The sequence below is a fragment of the Miscanthus floridulus genome, chromosome 19, assembly GCF_019320115.1.
Source record: "Miscanthus floridulus cultivar M001 chromosome 19, ASM1932011v1, whole genome shotgun sequence".
Classification (NCBI taxonomy): domain Eukaryota; kingdom Viridiplantae; phylum Streptophyta; class Magnoliopsida; order Poales; family Poaceae; genus Miscanthus; species Miscanthus floridulus.
The window spans coordinates 52,190,593-52,213,386 of NC_089598.1; the positions used below are offsets into that span (position 1 = coordinate 52,190,593).

At 47.8% G+C, this 22,794-nt stretch overlaps 1 protein-coding gene across 1 annotated transcript; it reads right to left on the minus strand.

Annotated features, from left to right (window-relative positions):
- Positions 1 to 6,885: 6,885 nt before the first annotated feature.
- LOC136526030 (protein NRT1/ PTR FAMILY 7.2-like) lies at positions 6,886 to 13,464 on the minus strand. Its single transcript, XM_066518822.1, has 6 exons — positions 13,381 to 13,464; positions 11,789 to 11,945; positions 11,283 to 11,500; positions 10,628 to 11,196; positions 10,425 to 10,505; positions 6,886 to 7,672 (listed from the first exon to the last, which is right to left on the minus strand). Exons 1-6 carry the CDS (start codon positions 13,462 to 13,464, stop codon positions 6,886 to 6,888), a joined length of 1,896 nt encoding a protein of 631 aa, XP_066374919.1.
- Between the last annotated feature and the right edge of the window lie 9,330 nt (positions 13,465 to 22,794).

Here is a 22,794-nt window from a genome sequence, read left to right on the forward strand (position 1 = left end):
GAACAAGCAAGCAAACAATGGGGTCAAACACTTTTGGGTGCTAAAGGAAATCATTTCCAACATGAAGAGCACCAAGAAGGTTTAGATCCCGAAAGGGAAGTGAGAAGTCTGTCGGTCTTCGGGGAATTTGGAGACTTGGCAAAGTTTGGGTGCATTACATGGGGAGCATCATGATGGACAAAGTCATTGCCAAGTAGGTTAATGAATACTATGGACCTAAATTCCCCTTCCCATGTTAGGTAACTAGATGTCATTACTTTCAATTAGCATTTGTTTCAATTGGTATTGTCTTTCAATTGGTATACTCTTAAAGCATTTAGTTATCTTTTATGCCTAATGCTTGCTTTTACATGCTTAAATATTTTGTCATGCATTCAATAGGTATATCATATGGTAGGCTTGCTCGGTTTCATTATCAACCCTTGGAGCAAACTTACATAGTTTAAAATTGTTTAGGAGCACGACACATAGCTTGTTTTACAATTAACTATCTAATATGTGTCAAAGTCCAAATTGTAGATAATCTCTCCCAAATATCATTTTTCAAGTGGTATTTTGATACTTAAATCAATGTGCACAAATTTTACAAGTATTCAACACTCGTGTGCACAAATTTAGGGGGAGCTTAATCTACAACTTGTATGCTTTGAGACTAACACTTGTTCAAATGGTATCAATTTTTTTAAACCTATCACATGTGTAGTAGTCTCATTGTAAGGAAATTGGAGTTCCCGGAGTTAAGCATCATTCTTCAACTGGCATCATCACGTTGATTTCATTTCATATTTATATGTTTTCTCCATGCATTATATAGATTAAACTCTCTTGTAAAATAAATTGCTAATTATGCATATGCCTTGCTTTCTACCATATGTATGCATATATTGAGGGGGAGCTTAGTCTATATAATGTGAGAGTCAAATTTTGTGATCCATTTCGCTCTTTATACAAAGGACCACGAAATTTGACCCTCCCTTGTGCTACTAATGTCTTCCTTTTCGGTGTTTGATGCCAAAGGGGGAGAATTTGAAGGACCAAAGGCAAGCATCAAGTTGATGTATACAAGTGATAATGGTCTGAGAAAGGGAGGAAAGTGGATTATGGATTAGTCTAAGTAATGGGAGAATTTTTTTAGAAAGCTAGGTCTTAATCCATAATATCGTATGGGGACATTTGTAAGGGCAAGATGGTCTTCAATTGGTATCTAAGTAGTATCTTCTAGCATCATATAACCTTGTCCTTTGCATTGCATCCTAGCAAGTAGACAGTTTTTAAATCTTCAAAATTTTATTATTTGCTTGCTTTAGTCGTGTTGTCATCAATCACCAAAAAGGGGAGATTGTAAAGAAAATAGACCCTAGGCCCATTTACTTTGGATTTTGGTGTTTGATGACCAACACAACCAAATTGGACTAATAAATTTGCGAGTGTTTGTTTTGTAGTTCAACAGGGTGCAAGACGTGACTTGGACAAAGGCGACGTGATGATCCGATGATCAACACCTTAAGCAAGACCTTAGGAGCACAAGAAAAGATCCAAGATATCAAGCATAGTCCAAGCATGAAGATAGGAACCAAGCCGTATGTAAGATCACGAAGAAACGAGCTCGCAGAGGCGACCGGACGCTGGACCGGACGCTGGAAGCGCGACCGGACGCTGGACCGGTGGCTCGGCAGACAAGCGACCGGACGCAAGGACCGGACGCTGGCGGCAACCGACCGGACGCAGAAACACAGCATCCGATCGAGTATAGAAAGGTTCCAGAGCGGCACATCTGTGACCGGACACGTCCGGTGGCAGGCGATCGGACACTGGCCAGCGTCCGATCAGTATATTGCCGGCTCAATGGTCGGGACGACCGGACACGTCCGGTCAGGACGATTCAGCGTCCGGTCAGTAGCAGTTTCGCGGGAATTCGACCCCAACGGCTACTTTCTCAGTGGGGCTTATAAATACAACCCCAACCGGGCATTTGAGGTGTGTGGAACTGAGGAAACATACCAAGGGTGTTGATACACCATTTTAGTGATCTCCACATGCATAGTGCTTAGTGTTTTATTAGGTGATTAGCATAAGTGCTTTGTGAAGTACTTAGGTTGATTAGACCACCGCTTATGTGCTTGCTCTAGGTTTATGCCTAGTGTTTAGTGAGGTTTGCATACCTCTTGCCACCCCGTGCTTGCGAGCACAAGTGTTGTACATCGGAGGTGCTTGAAGTCTTGCGAGATCACACCAACCGTGGTTGTGGTGTGGCCGCCACCGTGTACCGAAGGGAACAAGGCCCACGGCGTTTCGGCCGGAAGCTTGATAGTGAAGACGGCGGGGAGCTTACGGGACACGCTTGCCGAGAGGCACATCGGAGACCCACTTGCGCGTGGGGAAGGCCCGAGGCTATCCACGGAGTTACTTGACCGGGAGCTTGGCCCTTGCGAGGGGCTCCAACGAGGACTAGGGGGAAGCTTGCGCGCTTCTCGATACCTCGGTAAAAATACCGGAGTCATCGACGGAAGTTTGCATATCTCTACCTTGCTCTTTAGCTTCCGCATTTACATTGATTACTTTATTACGTTTGCGGTAGAGATAGCAACACACTAGCAAAACCATAGTTGCACATCTAGATAGCTTATCTATTGCATAGGTTTTGCTAGGGTTAGAAAAAGAGGCCATAGTTTTGGAGTTAGAATTTTAAGTTGCCTAATTCACCCCCCTCTTAGGCGTCACGGTCCCTTCAGTACCAAATAGGATACTTTACTTGTAACCCTCCTGCTCCAGACTATATAAGGAGAGGCAGGGGTCCCCCTCAGGGAACACCTAATGAGACACAGGACGTAGGTATTATGCCAACATGGCGGCCGAACCTGTATAAATCTTGTGTCTTGTGCCTCTGTAACCATCTGGGTCCTGATTACACGCACCGTCTACCAATAATCTACCATCATGGGCATACCCCTAGATGGACTGCCGACCATATTTCGTCGACAGTGGCATGCCAGGTAGAGGGTGTGCGTGCTGATCCATGGCGAACCAGATGGACCTCAAGATCAATCCCATCCATGGCAATTTAGCTTCTAGCGGCGGCGTCCTTCACCTACGATGGAATCATCATCTTGAGGCTCTTGCAGCGGCTTGACGTCGCTGTGCGAACTCGTCGTCAAGTCGGCTATCTGCGGCGTTGTCTCCGGCGTCGTATACCTAGGAAGCAAGCCGAGATTTCAATGAGATCCGATCTGCTTCCCAGCTTCAGCAACGTCATCAGCGTTCAGAATCTACTACCGCAGATTTGGCATCGGCCACTACTTCTATGAACCACGGCATCAGTTCATCGTGACCCTGCAGGACTAGATTGAACTTGCATGTTGGTTGTTGTTGGCTACCAGTCCACCGCATGCATCAACGTTCGGGTGCAAGCTGTCAGGCAAGCAAGAAATCAAAGGTTGTGTGATCTACAGTGCCATGCAAGCTGAAGATAGTCCAGATCTCCATCAGGCTCGCATGTGCTCATGTAAGGCATACAAGCAGAGATGCCTGACAAAAGAAGGTTATGACCTGCTCGGCGAACCTTCACGCAAGCAAGGAAGATCTCTGACTGCGCCCGACCTCGGCTATACATGCCCGAGGGCTTTTGCCTCCCCATGCGATGGAACTAGGTACATGCCCTCCGACCATCGAACTGATCGAGCAGCCATGTCGACCACGTCCCGAGCGGCTCCACTAAGCTCCGATCACGTCGACCACGGACCACGTCGACCACGTCTCGAGCGGCTCCGCCGAGCTCCGACCACATCGACCACGAACCACGTCGACCACGTCCCGAGCGGCTCTGCCGAGCTCCGACCACCTCGACCACTAAACCACGTCGTAATGATGATCACCACGAAGAACGACGCTATGACAACCGCAACCACCGTCACAACAGGCCGAAAAGCACGAGGACCGGACAACTTTATCGCCATCGACCAGATTTCTATCCAAAGATAAGTACACTTCTAATATTTATATTTAATATAATTTTCATTACGACGTTTCTCCACAACATTCTCGTCATGATTATTCTTCAAATAATGTTTGTCTATGTATACAATCTTAAATATAACATACAGCTATACTTAATGCAAATCCTCGACCAGTCATGTTGACGCTCGATGTCTCCAGAAATGGCCCTGTCTCCGGCTTCTCCCTACACGTGCACGAGCGTCTGCCCTCTACATTATGGGTGGTCGGCAGCGGCTCCTTAGCGATGCTTTGTTCTTCCTACATGTGCACGGGCTCCGCGTCCCGCGTTATGGTTAACGGGCTAGCTAGGGCTGGAGACTCAGCTACATACTAACTGGTCGGGCAGTTTATATTAAGTATAAACACAAACTTCACGTTAACACTGATGTTTACAAAGCACCAACTACTTTATCACATCATGCTCATTTGCAAATGACTGTTGAGTGTCATACGCTATTTCTTCACCGCTGATTTTTTCTCCATAATTTATTATTTTGTACATCATGTACTACCATTCTACATATTTATATTGCAGGAATTTCGAGCTACGCACGGGGACTCCGTTGCTCGCTCCTCGACCTGTGCTCGGGGACTGCCTCGACCACTCTCCGACCACAACTCGGGGCCTTCACGTCTCGACTACATGCGACTGGCGACTCGCATACAGTTGGGATATTTTTTCTCACTTAGACCTTGCTACAAGGCTCATACCTCACCTTCCAGCAAGCTCGGGGACTACATCGGTACGATGCACCTGCCGGTGCAGCTCGTATCGCCTGTACGACGATTAGATTCTCAACTTAACTGGAAATTCTTTTTAGACCCTGGCACCATGTGCCTACGTCACCTACTACCAGGCTCGAGGACTAAGTGGGCACACTTCACCTTGCGGTGAATGTGCTTGTTTTTCGACCCCTACGTCTCTGATAATCAAAGATGCTACGCTTCAGAACGCCCTTACGTTTCTTCACAGAAACCCAAGTGGGCACACTTCCTAGGACGGAAATCTTTTTCTTTCTTCTTAAGAGCACCATACATTCTTCGGACAACCTACTTCTCCGGCGACAATGGTGGTCGGAGATGTCAAGAACTCAAGCCTCACTGTTCAGAGAAGGTTAAAATGGCGTGTCGCATCAGAATACATGGCGCTCGGGGACTAGCTATGGGGGATATACCCCCGGGTACCACAAGATGGTACATGGGCCGCACCATCCGAGGTGGCCCGGCCCGTAAGATCGAGGCGTGCACGGCAAGATTACAAGTTGTACTAGATATTGTAATAGTACCAAATAGGATACTTTACTTGTAACCCTCCTCCAGACTATATAAGGAGAGGCAGGGGTCCCCCTCAGGGAACACCTCAATCAATACAGAATAATGAGACACAGGACGTAGGTATTACGCCAACATGGCGGCCGAACCTGTATAAATCTTGTGTCTTGTGCCTCTGTAACCATCTGGTTCCTGATTACACGCACCGTCTACCGACAATCTACCATCATAGGCATACCCCTAGATGGACTGCCGACCATATTTCGTCGACAACCATGGAACAGTTTTTGTTAGCCGATAGATCTATTCAAGACCAGGCATGCCTTAATCGCACACTATGCATGATCAAGATTGATATAAAACAGCCGATAAAACATAACTCATCGTTTAAAGTGCAGATTAGATTAGTTTAGATTAACAAACGATGGGTTAAACAAGATATAAGGCCGATCTAGATCAATCCCAATCGGGCAAAGTGATATTGCTGTAATTAAATAAGTAATGAAAGCAATTTCCAATATTGGTAACTTAATGAATCTATCTGAAGGACGCCACCTTTAGATAGAGCCGATAACTTGACCTTAATCTAGTTCGAGCAGTGGAGGTCGACCGGATCGATGCAGCCATACTTGAACTAAACAAGAGTCAATAACTATCTTATACCAGAGTCGCAGTGAAGGTCGATCGGATCGATGCAGCCATACGAACAGAAGTATAAGCTATGATGGTATTTACAGACAAGCCGGAGGTCGGCCGAACCGATGCAGCCCTGCTCGCTAAAGAACTCGCCGAGATCTACTCTACTCCTACTCCTAAGGGGTGGCCGGAGCTGAAAAAGTAAGTAACTTATATTTGATTGATTGATTGTCCTTTACAATAGCCAAGATTCAATATTTATATCCGGAACCTACGCATGAATCCTGCTTAAGCACAACTCATTATAACTTTTGGCCTAAAAGAAAACATTCCTAATTTAAGATAACTTGGACCCTAATCTGTCCCTTTTTTGTAGAGTCCAACATGTTTTTCCTAGCGCCGATTGTAGCTATTATAGTTATCTGCTGGCGCCATCTGAAGAGAGCCGATTCCGGTGCTACATTCGAATCAGCTGATACCGACCTTTATGTAGTCGATTCCTTGATGACATGATCTTAGGAGCTTTCGCGTTCCTGCAATCTTTCTTTCAAATTTTGATGTAAACAGTAAGTTATTATTATATATATATGTTGAACCTCATGTCTCATTTTGCCGTCAATTCCAATAAGGGGGAGTTCGGTTAGCCCGTTCCCAGCTTGGAACTGCCATGAATGATTCCCATGGTATGTAAATTAACGAAGAAACTGTATGGCTGGGAAGGGAATTATTCTCAGGTAACCGAACGAAGCCTTAACTCAGATCAAAACCAAGCACACCTCCAGCCATCTAAAGTCATGGTCATATTATGATGATTTAATATTTAATGTTGGTCTACAGAAAACATACAGACATATATTTATAGCTAGATAATCAAAATAAAAGCAAAATAGGAAAAAAAGCAAGACATATTGTAAGTACTTATTAATCTCCTTTTATATATAGTGTGCCAGCTGGGTACCCAATTGCACACATCTCTTCCTAGTCCTAGTTATAATTGGGAGAGATGTCTTTCTCTCTCCCCTGAAACTGAATACCCTTGTACATCATGGAAAATATTGCAAAGAAAATAAAGTCTATGACTGAGAGCACAACGAGGAGCAGGAAGAACCGTTCAAGGTGGCCATAATTAAGATTTTTTGTGATCCACCCATTCTTGTTTCGCCGATTGGTGATGCTAGTGACTGCACTGACCATCAGCATGCTGGCATAGTTCCCTAGTGATATGGAAGCCATGCACAGAGAGCTCCCAAAGCATTTCATGCTGTCCGGGGTCTGCTCGTTGAAGAAATCCAGCTGTCCTATGTACATGAAGACTTCTGAAGCACCAATGAGCATATATTGTGGAGCTTGCCAAAGGACACTCATGGGGCTCGGCTGGTCCTTTGCCTCAACACGACACAGTCGGTAGACCTCAACAATAGCTGCAGCAAGCATGCCAATTAGCGCGATGACCAGACCAGTCCCCATGCGCTGGAGCTCAGTGATTCCGGCGGGATTCTTTGTGAACCTTGACGCCATGGGCACAAAGAAGAAGTTGTAGGCAAAGACGGAGAGGATCACGCTGGCGATGTCAAACATCGACATGCTTGCTGCAGGCATGTGGAAATTGCAAAAGAGGTTGGTGGCCATGGCTGTGCCTTGCTCCACGAATGTGGACGCCATTTGTGTGAACTCCGCCGAGAAGATGATGGTGCACATCCATATGTGGAATGACTTTGTCAGATAACAATGAACTCCCATCAGCTGCCATGAATTTAAGAGGATCATAGTCCTGCTGGGCTAAGTTCAATCGTTCCACCGGGTTAGAGTTGATAAAGGTTCCTGAGCTGCCAGAATTCAAAAGGATCAGAATCTCTTGCTGATTAATACAACCTCTAAACCTAAGAGTCCTGCTCCTCTTTGAGGGTTGAGGCCTAAGTTGCATGGATATGGATACGTGTATCGGTATCGGAAGGATACGGATACGCGGATACGGCAATTTCCCAAAAAACCCGATACGCGGATACGTTTACTATTTAAAAATAAAATAAAAATAAGAATAATGTGGACCACAGAAACAGCAGCATCCGCTCAGGTCCAGCCCAGTGACGGCCCACCAAAGTCCACGTAAAGAGCAGACTTCACTTCAACCAGCCCCCAGCGGCACCACGCCACCACTCGTGACTTCAGCCAGCCCCAAATTCCCAATCCGCTCTCAGGTCCTAACCCTAGGCCAGCCTCGGAGCGCGGCGCGAGCAGCTTCAGGCGGCGGCGGCGGCGTGTGGTGCCAGGCGAGTGGAGGTAGCGGCGCGCGGCTTTCGGCGAATCGACAGTCGAGGCCGACGGCAGCGGCTCGCTGGGCCAGGCGAATCGGCGGCAGTGCAATAAGCAGCTCGGAGCCAAGAGCGGCGCGGCGGTACCTGTGAGGTGAATCGAAGAGCTCGGAGCTCGGAGCCGAGAGCGCCGAATGGGGATGTCGCGGATGCGGGTAGCGGAGCGTGTGGCATCTGCGACCCTGTCGATTTGTTCCTCACTTCCTCTTCCTTTTTCTACTCTCCCTGTCGATTCGTTCTTCTCTAGGGCATCGAGGGCAGAGGAAGGGTTGTTTACTGGGCTGGGCCATATCCACAAGGCTGATACGTATCAGCCCACATATCCATAATTCGCGAAAATAAAAAAAATCGGATACTCCGAGGATACGTATCTTGGGCGTATCGGACACGTATCTGTATCCGATACATATCTGATACGCGATACGCGGCTTCCTGGACGTATCCGTGTAACATAGGTTGAGGCTGTGGCTGCACTGCCATGACCACTTGACCGACATCAGCTTTTGTATCCTCATCATCTGTTGCATAATCAGCTTCAGGTTCCACATGCACTGCATCCATAAATTCTTGCAACACATGAATAGACACATGAGTGGGACATTTGTGTCCACGGCCAGTCCACTTCTCACCACATGTGAAGCACAAGTTATTGGCTCTCCTGAATGACCTTAATGCAGCCAACTTATCTTCAGCATCTCCATTCTTGACCTCATCCTTCTTGGTCACAGTTTTAGGCTTATCAGCGTTTTGAGACTTGGTGCCCTGAAACTTGCTATGCTCTGACTTATGAGAAAAATTGGGCCTCTGCAACTCCAATTCCATTTCCTGCAAAGAAGCTAATTCGCTGACAATCTGCACAGTCTTTGGTCGGTGCAGAGCAATAGCAGATCGGATCTCCTCCTTATGACCCTCCAAGAATCGTGTGACAAAGAAAGTATTACATAAGCAGGATTATACAGCAAGATCCCATGGGCTAACTCCTCAAATCTTGTCTGATAGTCATGAACCGAACCAGCCTGCTTAAGAGAATCCAGATGCCTCAACTGCATTGGATATTGGTCCTGGTCATATTTGGCAAACACTGCCTTCATCAAGTTGTCCCAATTTTGAAACCAACCACGACGTTCTTCTGACTGAAGCCAAACAGAAGCGGGAGCCACAAAATTCAGGGCGGCAAAGCGTGACTTCAGAAATGGTGCTACCGAGTAAATTTCAAAATACAGCTCGCACTGATCATGCCACCAACGAGGGCTCGAGCCATCAAACTTTGGGAACTCCATTTTCGGCAACAGCGGATGGCGACCCCCACAATCCCGATCTGAACTCGCTCCATCAACAAAACACGGAGGGGAATCATGTGGCGAACCTGCAGCCAGATGCGGTGTGGGTCCGAGAACTCCATCACCTTCATCACGGTGTAGAACAGCCGAATAATGCCCCGCGGCTGCGCCAGAACTCGATGCTGACGGCCGCACGAGCTAGTCGAGGTCAATCTGTGTGCTCGGACCAATCGATGGCGGCGGTGGTGGTGGTGTGTGCTCCAAGCGAAGAAGGCGCGCTGAAGTCGCATCCATCTTGAACAGCAAATCCCCCATGGATTCGTCCACCGCCCCCTTCCAGGAGTTGAGGCTGCTCAACTCGTCCAACGCCTTCTTCATCATTGATTGAAAGTCTTGGAACTGCTTCGCCAAATCTTCAATGTTCGTCGCCATCTACTGCTGTAACTTGGTGGGCTTCAATGGCGCCAGCACGAATCAACAGCGACTCCACCCGAACTCCTTCCGAACACGGATCATCTCGTGTTTCACCACCGACCCGCTCAACCTAGAAACGGACCTCTGGAATCAATCGACCAACACCGAAGTGCTTACGACGATTCCTACCATCAGGATTTACGAACGCGATCAAGATGGGAAGCACGGCGGCTTTGATACCAGATTGTCACGATTACACTCAGATAGAAGGAATCAAGGGCGATTCCAGGTTGGAAGAGGAAGAACAAAGGAGGATTGGGAGGGATTAGTTTGGGATTTCAGAGTTCTGTTCTGGCATAACAGCTGAGTTTGTTACAACGGCTCATATAGTCGTCGCGGCCGACTTCACAAGATGGGCCAAGCCCAAATACCAGCTATCGGGCCAAGCCCAGTACAGATCAATTGAACTACTCTTCCCACGCACTACAGCTTGCTTAGCCACTAGCAGTCTCGACACACGGTGCACAACCTCCACGGGTTCTTGGCTTTACTAGCGTGGTAGTCCTCCTCGGTAACTATGGCCGCCTTATCAAGACACCTACAAATAATGCCATGTACATACAAGTATATATGAACATGCAAGACAAGTAGACATTGTTCAACCGTTCAAAACTATAATTCTTATTGCATAGCTTAATTACATTGCTCATATATACATACCTGAGTTGATCGCTGTGAAGGAGTTTGCGGATGCCCGGCTGAGTCTCTGAATCCTCACCTTCAACCTCATGGAGGTCCTCGCCAGGTGGTGGCTGCAAGTGCCGCTTGCAGAACGCAGCTACGAACACCTGCGCCATGCGTGTGAGCGGGTTGCCAGATGGTTTGCAGTGGCGGTAGTACGGTGTGCCAAGGAGAAAGAGCAGAAGCCCGAGCGCGACAGCGACGGTGGAGACCCAGAAGCCCATGACCCACATGCCCTTGTCCTCGTAGAACGCCAAGAAGGAATCGGAGAAGAGGGAGCCGATGTTGAGCGCCAGGTAGAAGTAGCTGAAGAAGGCGAGTTTGGAGTGTCGCTCCATGGTGTCCGAGTCATCAAACTGGTCCGCTCCAAACGTCGCTACCGATGGCTGATACCCGCCGATCCCAAATGAAGTCGTGAATGTTGAGATATAGAACATCACAACGCCGAGCTGCGATGGCGGCTGGCATGGCCTCTGCCGTTGGTTGTCGCCACATCTTGAGGGCTCCACCAACCAGAATAACGAGGACAACGATAGCATTACCAGCCCCTACATGACACAGGACAGAGTTATTATTATCAGTGTTCTCCAAGTGTTAATCAGTGCAATTAGAATATATGAGTGTACATTCTTACGATGAGAAAGATGATCTGAAACATGACGAAGGTGAGGTAACGGCCCATGTAGGCGTCGCTGAGGAAAGCACCAAACAGAGAGAAGATGTAGACCGTGCCGGTCCACATACTGATGAAGCTGGCAGCTGTGGCATTCTCTTGATGGAGCACCCTTCGCATGAAAACAACCAGGTCCACGGCCACCCCATAGAATGCTAAGTTCATAAGCGCGTAGCTCACTGATTCAAAAAGAAACAAACCAGTTCCTTTGTTAGTGAGGTATGGAAACCAAGCTTTGTTACATGTAGTAAAGCATATATAAGGAAAGAGAGTATTGTTCCTCCATCTGTCCCAAAAAATTTATATTGTTATAGGCAACCAAGCTTTGTTACATATAGTAATAAGCATATGTTTATTTATTTTCATGTGATTCAAACTAGCAAAAGATAGCATGCCTTGGCAAGCTGTAGCTGTTCAGAGAAAACTAAGATACTGCAAGGAGAAGGCTGAATAAAAAAACGGTTTACCAAGTAGTATGGCGGCGGTTTTCCTTCCTCCTGTGGTGGCTCTAACTGCAGGGTTTCCCCTGAAGTCAACGGTTCCATCTTCTGTGTATACTGACGGTGTTGTGTTCTCGGTCTCACTCAACGCAGGACTTGAGCTGGAGAATTCCCCTTGCAGAGGCTTTAAACATAGTTCGGGAAGTCAGTGAGACAATATGTTACATGTAAAAATATACTAAGTAACGTTTCAATAATGGTTTGAAGGCTATATTGCATCTGGAGTTAATGGTTCTTAGAACTGTTCTGCAAAGTTCTAGTGTCCTCAACCTGTGCATTTATGCATAGTAAGATATGAACGCAAACAAACAAAAGTAGAACATCATGAAGGAAATAATGTGTGTTCCCACTTTCTCAAAGAAAAGCATTAGTAGATGCCGGTTAAAACTTATAAAAATACGAAAACACAGAAGACCAGAATATTCCTTATATATGCATGCATGACTATTCTTTCCTACAATTGCTCCATCAACCCATCACTCTACTCTGGTATGGAAAAAAACATCTTTAGTTCATCAGTTGAAGGTAGTCCTTTCCCAAGCTGCCATCGCACTACTGGACACGGGTTCTTTGCCGAGTGCCCTAAACACTCGGCAAACCCAAGTTTGCACTCGGCAAAGAGTTTGCCGAGTGTTACACTCGGCAAAGACCCGCCGGCATAGCTTTTGTCGGCAAAGGGTTCTTTGCCGAGTGCAATATATCGGGCACTCGACAAGCCTTTGCCGAGTGCCATGTCAGCACTCGGCAAAGAAAAGTTGACCTAACGGAGACCGCCCGTCTGACGTCCCCTTTGCCGAGTGGTGACGTGTCGGGCACTCGGCAAAATATTTTTTTATTTTTTTCCAAAAAATTCTTTGCCGAGTGCCACAGCGTCGGCACTCGGCAAAGTGCCCAGTTTTGCCGAGTGCTATGGACGAGGCACTCGGCAAAGTGCCCAGTTTTGCCGAGTGCTTTGGAAGAGGCACTCGGCAAAGTGCCAAGTTTTGCCGAGTGCCATGACTATAGCACTCGGCAAATTTGGGACCTGAGCCGGTTTTGCCCAGTTTTGTCGAGTGTTTTTTTGCTTCCCATCTTTACAGACAAACAAATCACATATTCACAACCATCACATGCCCAGAATCACAATATATATCACATAAATGCCTCATCCATAGCAATATCCATCACAATATCCATCACATACACGATATAGATCACAATGTATATCACATCCACATCCATCACAATATCCACATCCAACACAACCATCACAATATCCATCACATGATCCAACACAAGTCTAAGTCCATGAAACATAAGAAAAGAGACCAATCCAAGGTACCTACTACCACCCTTGCCACCCGGAGTGTGAAGAAGGGCCACCTGCCCCCCGGGCTGTGGAGGAGGGCCAGCTGGCCACCCGAACTGTGGAGAAGGGCCAGGTTCACTTGGATGCGTCGAGTGGTGCTCTTGAGGAGTCGGGTTCGAACCCGCGGACGGTCTAGGCGCAAAGGAAAAGCGAATTCATGAGTTTCTGCAGGAGGGTCGCACAAGCTAAAGCAATAAACAACCATACTCACTGGACTAGGATCAGGAGTACGAACCACTGGAGCGAGGAGCGAAGGTGGCACGGCTATACCCGTCGTGGCCTGAAGGTTCGCCATGAACGCGTAAAGGTCCTGCAGCCTCTTCTCCTCGGCCTCCCTCCTTCGCTCTTGCTCCGCCTACTCGGCCGAGTGCCTGGCCTCTAGCCTCTGCACCTAGGCCTGCAATATTTCACCCGCAATGTTTCAACAATGCAAAGGCAAGATATATGTAAAAGCAATGAACGATGAATAAAATAGGACTAACCTGGAGTTCCGCCACCTGCTGCTGTGCACTCTGCTGCCGAGGTCGTATAGGGAGGGAGGAGCTCGTGCTCCTTGCTCAAATCTGGGAGAGGGTGGGAGTAGAGGCCGTGTCAACTTGGCTGTCCGCCATCCAGTACCGGGCGTGCTGCTTCCCTCCTCCAAGCCTCATCACGAGGTACGCATCCAGGGGCTGGGAGGCCGGATCGAAGTCCTCCCCATGGCGCGTGCGAGCCACCGAGGAGTACTCGCTGAGCTTGCTGTGGACGCTCGTGTTGGTGTACGCCTCGGGCGGGTCCTCCGGGTTGTAGGTGAGGTCCGGGGCTATCGCCTTGCCCTTGTGTGCCAGGGCGTACGCCATGAACTCGTTGCACTCCTGGCCACCATGCGACTGGGACTGTGAGGAAAACACCAAGATGATTACAAGTAATGAGAATTGAGCGTTCGAATGAATAAAGAAATAAATATAAAGAGCGTTACCCATTTCTGGGCGTACGCGCTGAGGTGGCGGTTGCCTTGGTGGTATGGCACACCACCCATCTGCAGGCGGCAGTCCCGACGGATGTTGTGCTTTTCCATCCACTCATTCGAGCACCACCTGTCGACAATGGCCGCCCAGCAGGCTCGGTCCTTGGCGCACCAATCAGGACACATCTGCAGACCATCAAGTATATAACATGTCAAAAGATAAAATGAAGCCTACCTATTCTTCATGGAAGGAATCAGTATTTTTACCACAGCCTACGCACGTGGAGATGTCCTGGTTTGTAAGCATGGTACGTGACAACGTGCTCGAAACTTTCTCAAATTTTTACCACAGCCTACGCATACGATAACACGGCATCTCCACAAGTTTCATGTTTTTTCGATTTCGTTTGTATTTTATGGAATGAAAAAACAACTTGCACGCAATTTGGTGGCGTTGCCCCGTGAGCAAGTTGATAGAAATTTCAGGTCAGTTCCTGGATTTGGCCTAAACTTACACTCACAAACATGAATGTTATTTTTCGAATCATTCAAATCCAATATTCGATGCACCTGCAGTTCAAACTCGTATTTTCCGAAAAAATCAACAAAATGAAATAAACTAGTGAAATATAGAAAAAAATCAGTCAAAATGTGCAAAATTTGAATATGTGGTTCCTGGTACTGTTGTAGGGCTACCAAAAAAAATTGGTGGCCAAAATCAAAAAAAAATTTTGCCGAGTGCCGATCTGTGGCACTCGGCAAACTTAATTATTTGCCGAGTGCCTAACGCCTGGCACTCGGCAAAGTTGACGGCGTTGGGTCCGTTATGCCTCTGACAATATTTGCCGAGTGCTTTAGTTTGCCGAGGGCCTGACACTCGGCATATTAAGGTTTGCCGAGTGCCTATATTTTGCCGAGTACTAGGCACTCGGCAAAATAGCCTTTGCTGAGTGTTTTATTTTGCCGATGGCTACACTTGGCAAATTGAGTCTTTGCCGAGTGCCCGATATTTGGCACTTGGCAAAGTATTCGACACTCGGTAAATTACCAGTTTCCTGTAGTGTCGGTGGAGCACGTAAACAAATCAACGGCGGCGAGTTTTGCAGGCAAGTATCATTGGCCTAGGAAGTGCAACAATCATTAGTCAGCAAACACACCGGTCAGCGTCGGCTATACAAGATCAACGTGGAGCTATGCCTGGATGGCAGTGTTTGCTTGTTGGCGATGTGAGCCTGTGTGGTAGTTGGCTAGCACGGAGCCACATTGGCTATGGGGAGAAGTCATAGTCTAAGAATTGTTAACCTCTTTGGAAGATATTGCTACGTTATTTTCTTATCAATCTATGTGTTCAGTTATGCACACCGCCGTCACGGTACCCTAGATCCTTCTCCGTTCCTCAAATCCACCGGTGTCTCTTGCCAGTAAACTAGACCAGGTGGAGACGAGGAAGGTGGTGCCGGGGCAATTAATCTGCTCCTCTGTTACCATCTCCTCTCCTCATTTTTCTTTGGCTACGTCACTACTATAGAAGCGAATTGTAGCAATGCCTTATTTTTTTAGTAGGGGCGGCTCACTCACTAGCAGCCCCTATAGTAGGTGTGCTCAGGATCCACCAAACCAATCGTCCCTAAAACTGGTTCAGTATCAGCCGCCCCTACTAATGAGTCGATTTGTAGGGGCGGCTTGCGAACCGGTTGGGTGTCGAGCCGCTCTATAGTAGTGCATGATCTGGCTAGTGGTGGCTTGCTCTGCGCAATGGCGGCCTAGATTGTGAATATCTAGGCAAATGCCTCCTTGATCTGGTCTTGGCAGTGCCCCTAATTGTGTCTTTTGTCAGATGAGTTGGCTGGCCCAATCTACAAGTTGGGCTCGCGGGCGTAGCTACCTTGGTGTTGAAATGTGTTGTCAATGGACATGGAATTCGAGGCCCTAACCTGATCCAGTTCTAGTGGCGACCGCTTCTTTGTCCATGTGGGTGGTGATGTCCATAGTGTCATTGTGGCTAGCTGCTAGAGGTCCATGACTGCAGCTTTGCATGGCAGCGAGCACAACGCCGAGGTACCTGGCCATGCCTGTGCACATCATGGTGGCGATGCCTCTGTGACAATATCTGCACCTCTTAGTGTTTTGTGACAGAACCGTCCGAAATAACACGCTTTCGGAGACGCTCGTCCTCCACTAGACACTGAGCACCTCGAAAGGGAGCTACACCGGCAGTTTCGTCGAGCACACCCCACGGGAGAACTCGAATCAATCCACATTTTACCTCCAGAATCCAATAATGAGGACAAACTTACAATACTTAGTCCATTTCATACAACAAGAGTTCTTGGAAATACATTATTACAATACCAAGTTCAGAGTGCAAAATTTAAGCAGCGGAATTGAAATAAACATCTAATGATAAGATACAAGGATCCGTATGTGCCCACTAGAAGAATCATCCACACAACAGCCACTCCTCATGCTGCACCTGCAACAGGGGTAAATAAACCATAAGTACACAATGTACTCGCAAGACTTACCCGACTAGTGAGAATAATTTTTCAACCCCAAAGGATATGATAAGCTTTATGGTTTGCTGGGTTTCTTTTTTGAGAAAAGCATTACTAGTAGTGAATCCTTATGTATGTGCTTTATTAGCAGTCATGATTAGTTCATTAGCTAACAATTCTATGTAAGCACCTGTTCTACTTTCAAGCAAGAGTTGAGCAATCAGATCCATTCATCCCCTTTCATCTTCCAGTTCTTACTACGGTGCTAGACCATAGCCAAGTCATATCGTATCACACGGCGATTCGTGAACCAATGTATCCCAGCTGGGTACCCCGAAACACACGCCCCGCTTGTACCACAGGCATAAGCAAGACTAACCCGCCACTCTCCTATCAAGGGGTCTAGGTCTCCATCCAAACTTGGACTCTAAGCCCTCACTCTTGAGTCCTGGACTCAGTGTGATGCTTAGACCTCCACTATCCCCGCCTCCAATCAGTCAGTCCGAAAAGTGCCAGAACCCACGACAAGAAAGCAATGAGCCTTCCCGCTCCCATAAGCAAGTATGTGATCAGGATAATAAGTCTATGACCTGACTACCATCCACAACAATGGACGGTCCTTAACCGACATGGACAGGGAAAATATGTAACCAAGGTATGCCCCGTTGGCCGCGGGACACAACCTGTTATACCCACCAATACCCGTACCATATCCCTGCCCGGTCTCCATTTCCTTTCACCATTTTATCATGAGAGTAATAATAATAATCGCCTATTGTGAGTAACGGCAGGTTACTCACGCTACCAATAGCCTAACCATAACAGCTACTCGACCTATGCTAGTAGGACTCATAGGTAGGTTTATCTATGCTTGTAGTTTCAATATAAATCTTGTAACGTAAATGCACATCACATATATATATCCAGTGATTATTCAAAATAAGGGTTATGCACCGGGGCTTATCTTAGGCAGGCGGATTGTCAACTGCGTCAGTCATCAGTGGCTATGGGGCTTTCTCCTGTACAAGGACCTTCTCCTCGTACTCCTCAATCACCTCCTCGTACTCCTACTCTCCAGCGGTCATGAACTCCACCAACTCGTTCTCTACATGCATGCAATGATGATGCAATACTTAATGTTTTAGCAACAACAGCTCTTAAAATAAGAATACATCTACTAATCTACTAAGCTAACTCTAATGACCAAGATACTAAGCTAACTAGTATTTTCATCAAACAAGGTACAAATTCATCTAACACATATTAACTTAACAACTAAAATATATTCTTGATTCTACTAGCGATTTAACAAATATTAAAACAAGGAGTATCTAACTACCCTAAAGCTTAGCTTATTCTAAGGCTACAAAAATTACAGCGAGCATATAATAATACCAGAAAACTTCCATAATTTTTTTAGAGCTAAAGCTATTACCATTTTGCCACAAAAATTCCTACAATTATTAATTGAAATAATACTAAGCACCTCAACTATTTTAATGCTCCTTAGCAACTACACATATATGTATAAACTAACTATACTAACAGGTAGACAATGTTTTTGGGAACCTAACAGAATTACTTTCACAATTTTTGGACATCTACATTATTTTAGATTAATTACCAAAGTTTAGCTCAGAATTAAAATGAAAAGCATTTCTATTTTCCACAAAAAAATAAACCGATTTTTGCCCAACGCGGCCGACGCGGGGCGCGGCCCATGCGCGGAGGTGGCCCACGGCGGGGAGCCCGCATGCATTGGTACTCTTGCTAAAACACCCTCGCATTATCAGACAATAGCGCATACTATATCTATAGACAATGACTTTGCAACGGAGCCCTCGCATCTTTTCACCTTCGCATCGGAGAGGTCCCCGAGATGCCCCACGCTCGCCGGTGCGGCGAACGGTGGCACTAGACGGTACGCCGGCCACTCGAGGCTCGCACCGACCCAACTAACGAGCCGAACCCCATCTATGACCCATAACGCCTACCCTAAGCGGCGATAAAGAGCAACCGGGCGCGGTCGCCCACGATGGCGCCGCGGTCATCCCGGCAAGCTACAACGCCAACAAGACGATAGAGATAGTGAATAAGCACCAAGGGCACACCATGAACCCGACCGAAGTGGTGGTTCAGCTAGCGACTACCTGAGCAGGGTTGGCCGCGTGCGCGCGATGAGCACGACGATGAGCAGCGGCAGACATGGCTGCGTCTGGGCGGTGGGGAGGCGGTAGCGCTCCCATTAGCATGCGCACGGTGGAGAGGGAGCCAAGGCGAGCTAGTTGTGTAGAGGAATTTGTGTGGGGTGAAGTGGTGGAGGCTGGCCTTGGCGCGGTGGTGACGAGTCTTAACGATGCGGTGGCGGGGCGAAGCTCCAAAATTGAGGCTCAGTTGAGCCGCGATCAAAGTGGAGTGGGGGCGGCTGGAGAGGGGACATGAGGGCGGAGGCATGGACAAGAGGGATTGATGAGAGTTGACCCCTCGTAGCTACGGTGCCGGTGCGATTCGACGGCGGCAAGGAGACGAGAACAGAGAGAGAGCGAGGGAGCGGTGGGGGAGGGGAAGCCAGTGACTCGGCAAGGGCAAGCCTTGGTGGGATGCGGTTGGCATGACTGGCGTAGCCCAATGCCAGGCACGAGTCGATAGACACGCACGCTCATGATCGACATGGCTCGTGCCGCAGTACTATCATTGGCAAGGCGACGACGACATGGCCACGTGCGCGCAACATCAAGGTGGGCCAATGGTGCGGCACAACTATAGGTGCGTGTCAATGAAATATGGTCAGTAGTCTACCTAGGGGTATGCCCAAGATAGTAGATTGTCGGCAGACAGATGCGCAAGCCACAAACAAGACGGTGATGCAAGACAGGCATGAGGTTTTATCCAGGTTCGGCCGCCAAGAAGGCGTAATACCTACGTCCTGCGTCTAATTGTATTGCTGTATGTCAATGAGAGATGTTTTTTAGAGGGGTCCCCTACCCGCCTTATATAGTCTGGGGGTAGGGTTATAGATCTGAAAACTAATCCTAGCTAGTTACAATTGCCATAGGTGGTCGGACAAGGATTCCTATTCTAATCGACCAGGATCTTGTTTGATCTCCAAATCTTCCTTGACTCCTTGCGCAGGACTTCGAACAAGTTGGCCGGGCCACTCGTCGTCTTCCAGTGGACCGAACCCCCTGATCCGGACCGGCCCAAGCCTAGTTGTAAGGGTATAGGGGTTAATACCCCCACAGCTAGTCCCCGAGCACCATGTATTATGCTGCGACACGCCATTGGATCTCCTTCAACTAATGCGATCCGTCTTCATGTCATCTTCAACTGATTGAAACATTGACCAATCAAATGCGGCAGCATTCTGATCAGAACTGAGAGCAGTAGACCACGATTATAGCCGAAGATTCCGGTTGTCCGAAGAATGCATGGTGCTCTTAAAGAAAAAAGAAAAAGATTTCTTTCCTTATCAAGTGTGCCCACTTGTATTTCTGATAAGAAATGTAAGTGACCCTTGGACAGTAGTAATCCTGACAATCAGTCAAAGCGTAGGGGTCGATAAAATAAACACATTTACCGCAAGGTGAAGTGTGCCCACTTAGTCCCCGAGCCTGGTAGTAGGTGACGTAGGCACGTGGTGCCAGGGTCTAAAAAGAATTTCCACTGAAGTTAAGAATCCAGTCATCGTACAATCAATACGAGATGCACCGGTAGGTGCATCGTACCGATGTAGTCCCCGAGCTTGCTGGAAGGAGAAGTATAAGCCTTGTAGCAAGGTCCAACTAAATGCCTCTCGACTGTATGTGAGTACACATCACATGTAGCCGAGGAGAGCAGTCGCCGAGCATTCTTCGGAACAGTCCCCGAGCATGGTAGTGGTCGGAGCAGTCCCCGAGCACGCTAGTGGTCGGAGCAGTCCCCGAGCACACTAGTGGTCTGGGCAGTCCCCGAGTACGGTAGTGGTCTGGGCAGTCCCCGAGCACAATAGTGGTCTGGACCATCCCTGAGCACGAGACATGCAGCGAAGAAACGAATGCCGCTTGTACTATTATTTGGTGTATTTATTTATCTTCTTACTCTATTGAGTCCAATCTGACATGTCTGGTCAAAAAAGCAGACGGGTATAGCACGTCATACTGCCCTCTTGTCCTTTCAAGCAAACAGTCGCTTGGCACCTGTAAGGAGGTGCGTCAGTGTGGGCCCTCTCACACTAGCAACGAAGAGACGCATACGCTGATAATGAAGGGGCGCATATATTGGCATAGATCTCGAGGTTGTGAAAACAACCGTCTGCGACACCTGCGCACGTCTCCCAAGAATCTCGAGTAGATGAAATGGCGGAACTCTTGATATTTATAATATAGGACTGGTAAGTTACTTTTTACCGATCCCCATTACCATTCGCCACCGTAGCCTTCTTCTTCCTCTTGCCAACCCTAATACCTCCGAAATCATCACCAATCACCCCTCCACCGTATCGACCTCCATAAGCAAGGGCGGATTCATGGCAAAGAGTGACGCCCAGAAGAAAGCCGGAGTCATGGCAAAGGAGTGGTGGAAGTCAAGAAGCAACGAGCAGACCATCGAAGACCTCGTCATCATGGGAGTACTCTACAACAAGGCACTCGTAGGATGGCGCGCGCTGGAAGGAGAAGGGTACCCCGATCCACAACTAGGTGAGATTGTAGTTTTCGAAGATTTCTTCAAGCGGGGTTTTGGAGTTCTAGTGCACCCTTTCCTTTAGGGGCTCTGTTTGTATTACGAGATTAGGATTTGCAATCTGCATCCCAACTAGATTCTTATTGTCTCCACCTTCATTCATCTTTGAGAAGCATATGGTGGCTTCCAGCCCCATTTCGACTTCTTTCGCCATCTTTTCTGTCTAAGGAAGAAAGGAAGCGGCGGCTCGAAGATAGCCGGAGGTGTGTACCTCAATCTGCGTGATGGGATGAAGGCCTAGTACTTGCACTACCCTTGGAACACATCGCTGGACGACTGGTACAAGAAGTGGCTCTACATCCATGAAGAGCCAAACACGATCACACTGTGCGATGTGGGATTCATTCCAGAGAAGAAGAACAACTGGTCGAAAAAGCCTGAGCACCTAGAATAGATCCAAGAACTACTTGGGATGATCTCGTGGAGGAAACTAGATGGTTCGAGCATGGTCAGAAACTTCATCAGCCAAAGGATCTAGCCCTACCAGAGGAGGGTACATCCTGGCTATGAGTACCAGGGTAGCGTAGATCCAACAAGGACCAGGCAAGAGGCACTTGACAAGGTCGAAGTCAAAGCCAGAATTGGAGAGCTATTTAACTTAGCTGATCCAAATTATGTCAAATTGAGCGACATCGAGCACGCTTTCAAGCTCGCCCGACCTCCCCCAAAGGTAAATCATTTTGTCTTGTACCCATAGTTTTATGTTGTAACAGAAACTTACTGTGTTATCTCCTTTATGTTTCCTAGATTAATGGTAGAGATAGAGCAATAGTGTTTGTATCTCCACCCCCTAGTGTAGATTGGCCACAAGTTGCTGGCCCAACCTCCTAGACCAGCACCGGGATCAAAGATGTCGATTGTGTCATGCTCAGAGTTGGGGAGGAGGCCGCAGCCAGAGCTGCTGGTAAGCAGCCGGCGGCCAGCAAGCGTCGTTAGGTGATCTTCACATTGTCAGATGATGAAACAGAGGATGCAGACATCTTTTGACTCGTCCCTCAAAAGAGGAGGAGGCAACTGGAGCCGATGGATCAAGGTGGCTCCTCCGTGCTAGTGGGACCTGCATCGCCGACCATTGAAGTGCAGAGGACAAGTGGCAAAGGGGTCGAGCATCAAGCCCCGACACCGATGCTGGTTGTAGAGGGAAACCAGGTGGCACCCGCAGAGCACGCGGAGCAAGCACGGCCAAAGAGACGCGCCTTCGCCACATCATTTCGTGCTTCCAAGCTATAAGTATTTGTAACATTGATGTAAGCTTACAATTTAAATTGAATAATGTCATCTTCTGAACTTATCTTGGATATATTAGGTTGGCGTCCACCGAAAATCCCAACCAACTAGCCGGGTGTGGCATGGCTCCGCCAGCAATGTCAGAGAAAACTGCCCAATAGCTGGCTATGGAGGAACCTATAGCAGAAAGTTCACCAGAGCCTCAGCAGACGAGCGGCCAAACAACAGTCCCTGAGCA

What these genes read in the sequence shown, in the direction of transcription:
- LOC136526030 (XM_066518822.1), bottom strand. Translation starts at nt 13,464, where the DNA reads ATGGCGAACCTTCAGGCCACGACGGGTATAGCCGTGCCACCTTCGCTC. An exon ending in AACCGCCGCCATACTACTTG is followed by an intron (nt 11,501 to 11,788) that starts GTAAACCGTTTT and finishes TTTTTGAATCAG; the next exon opens with TGAGCTACGCGCTTATGAAC. An exon ending in CTTCACAGCGATCAACTCAG is followed by an intron (nt 10,506 to 10,627) that starts GTATGTATATAT and finishes CATTATTTGTAG; the next exon opens with GTGTCTTGATAAGGCGGCCA.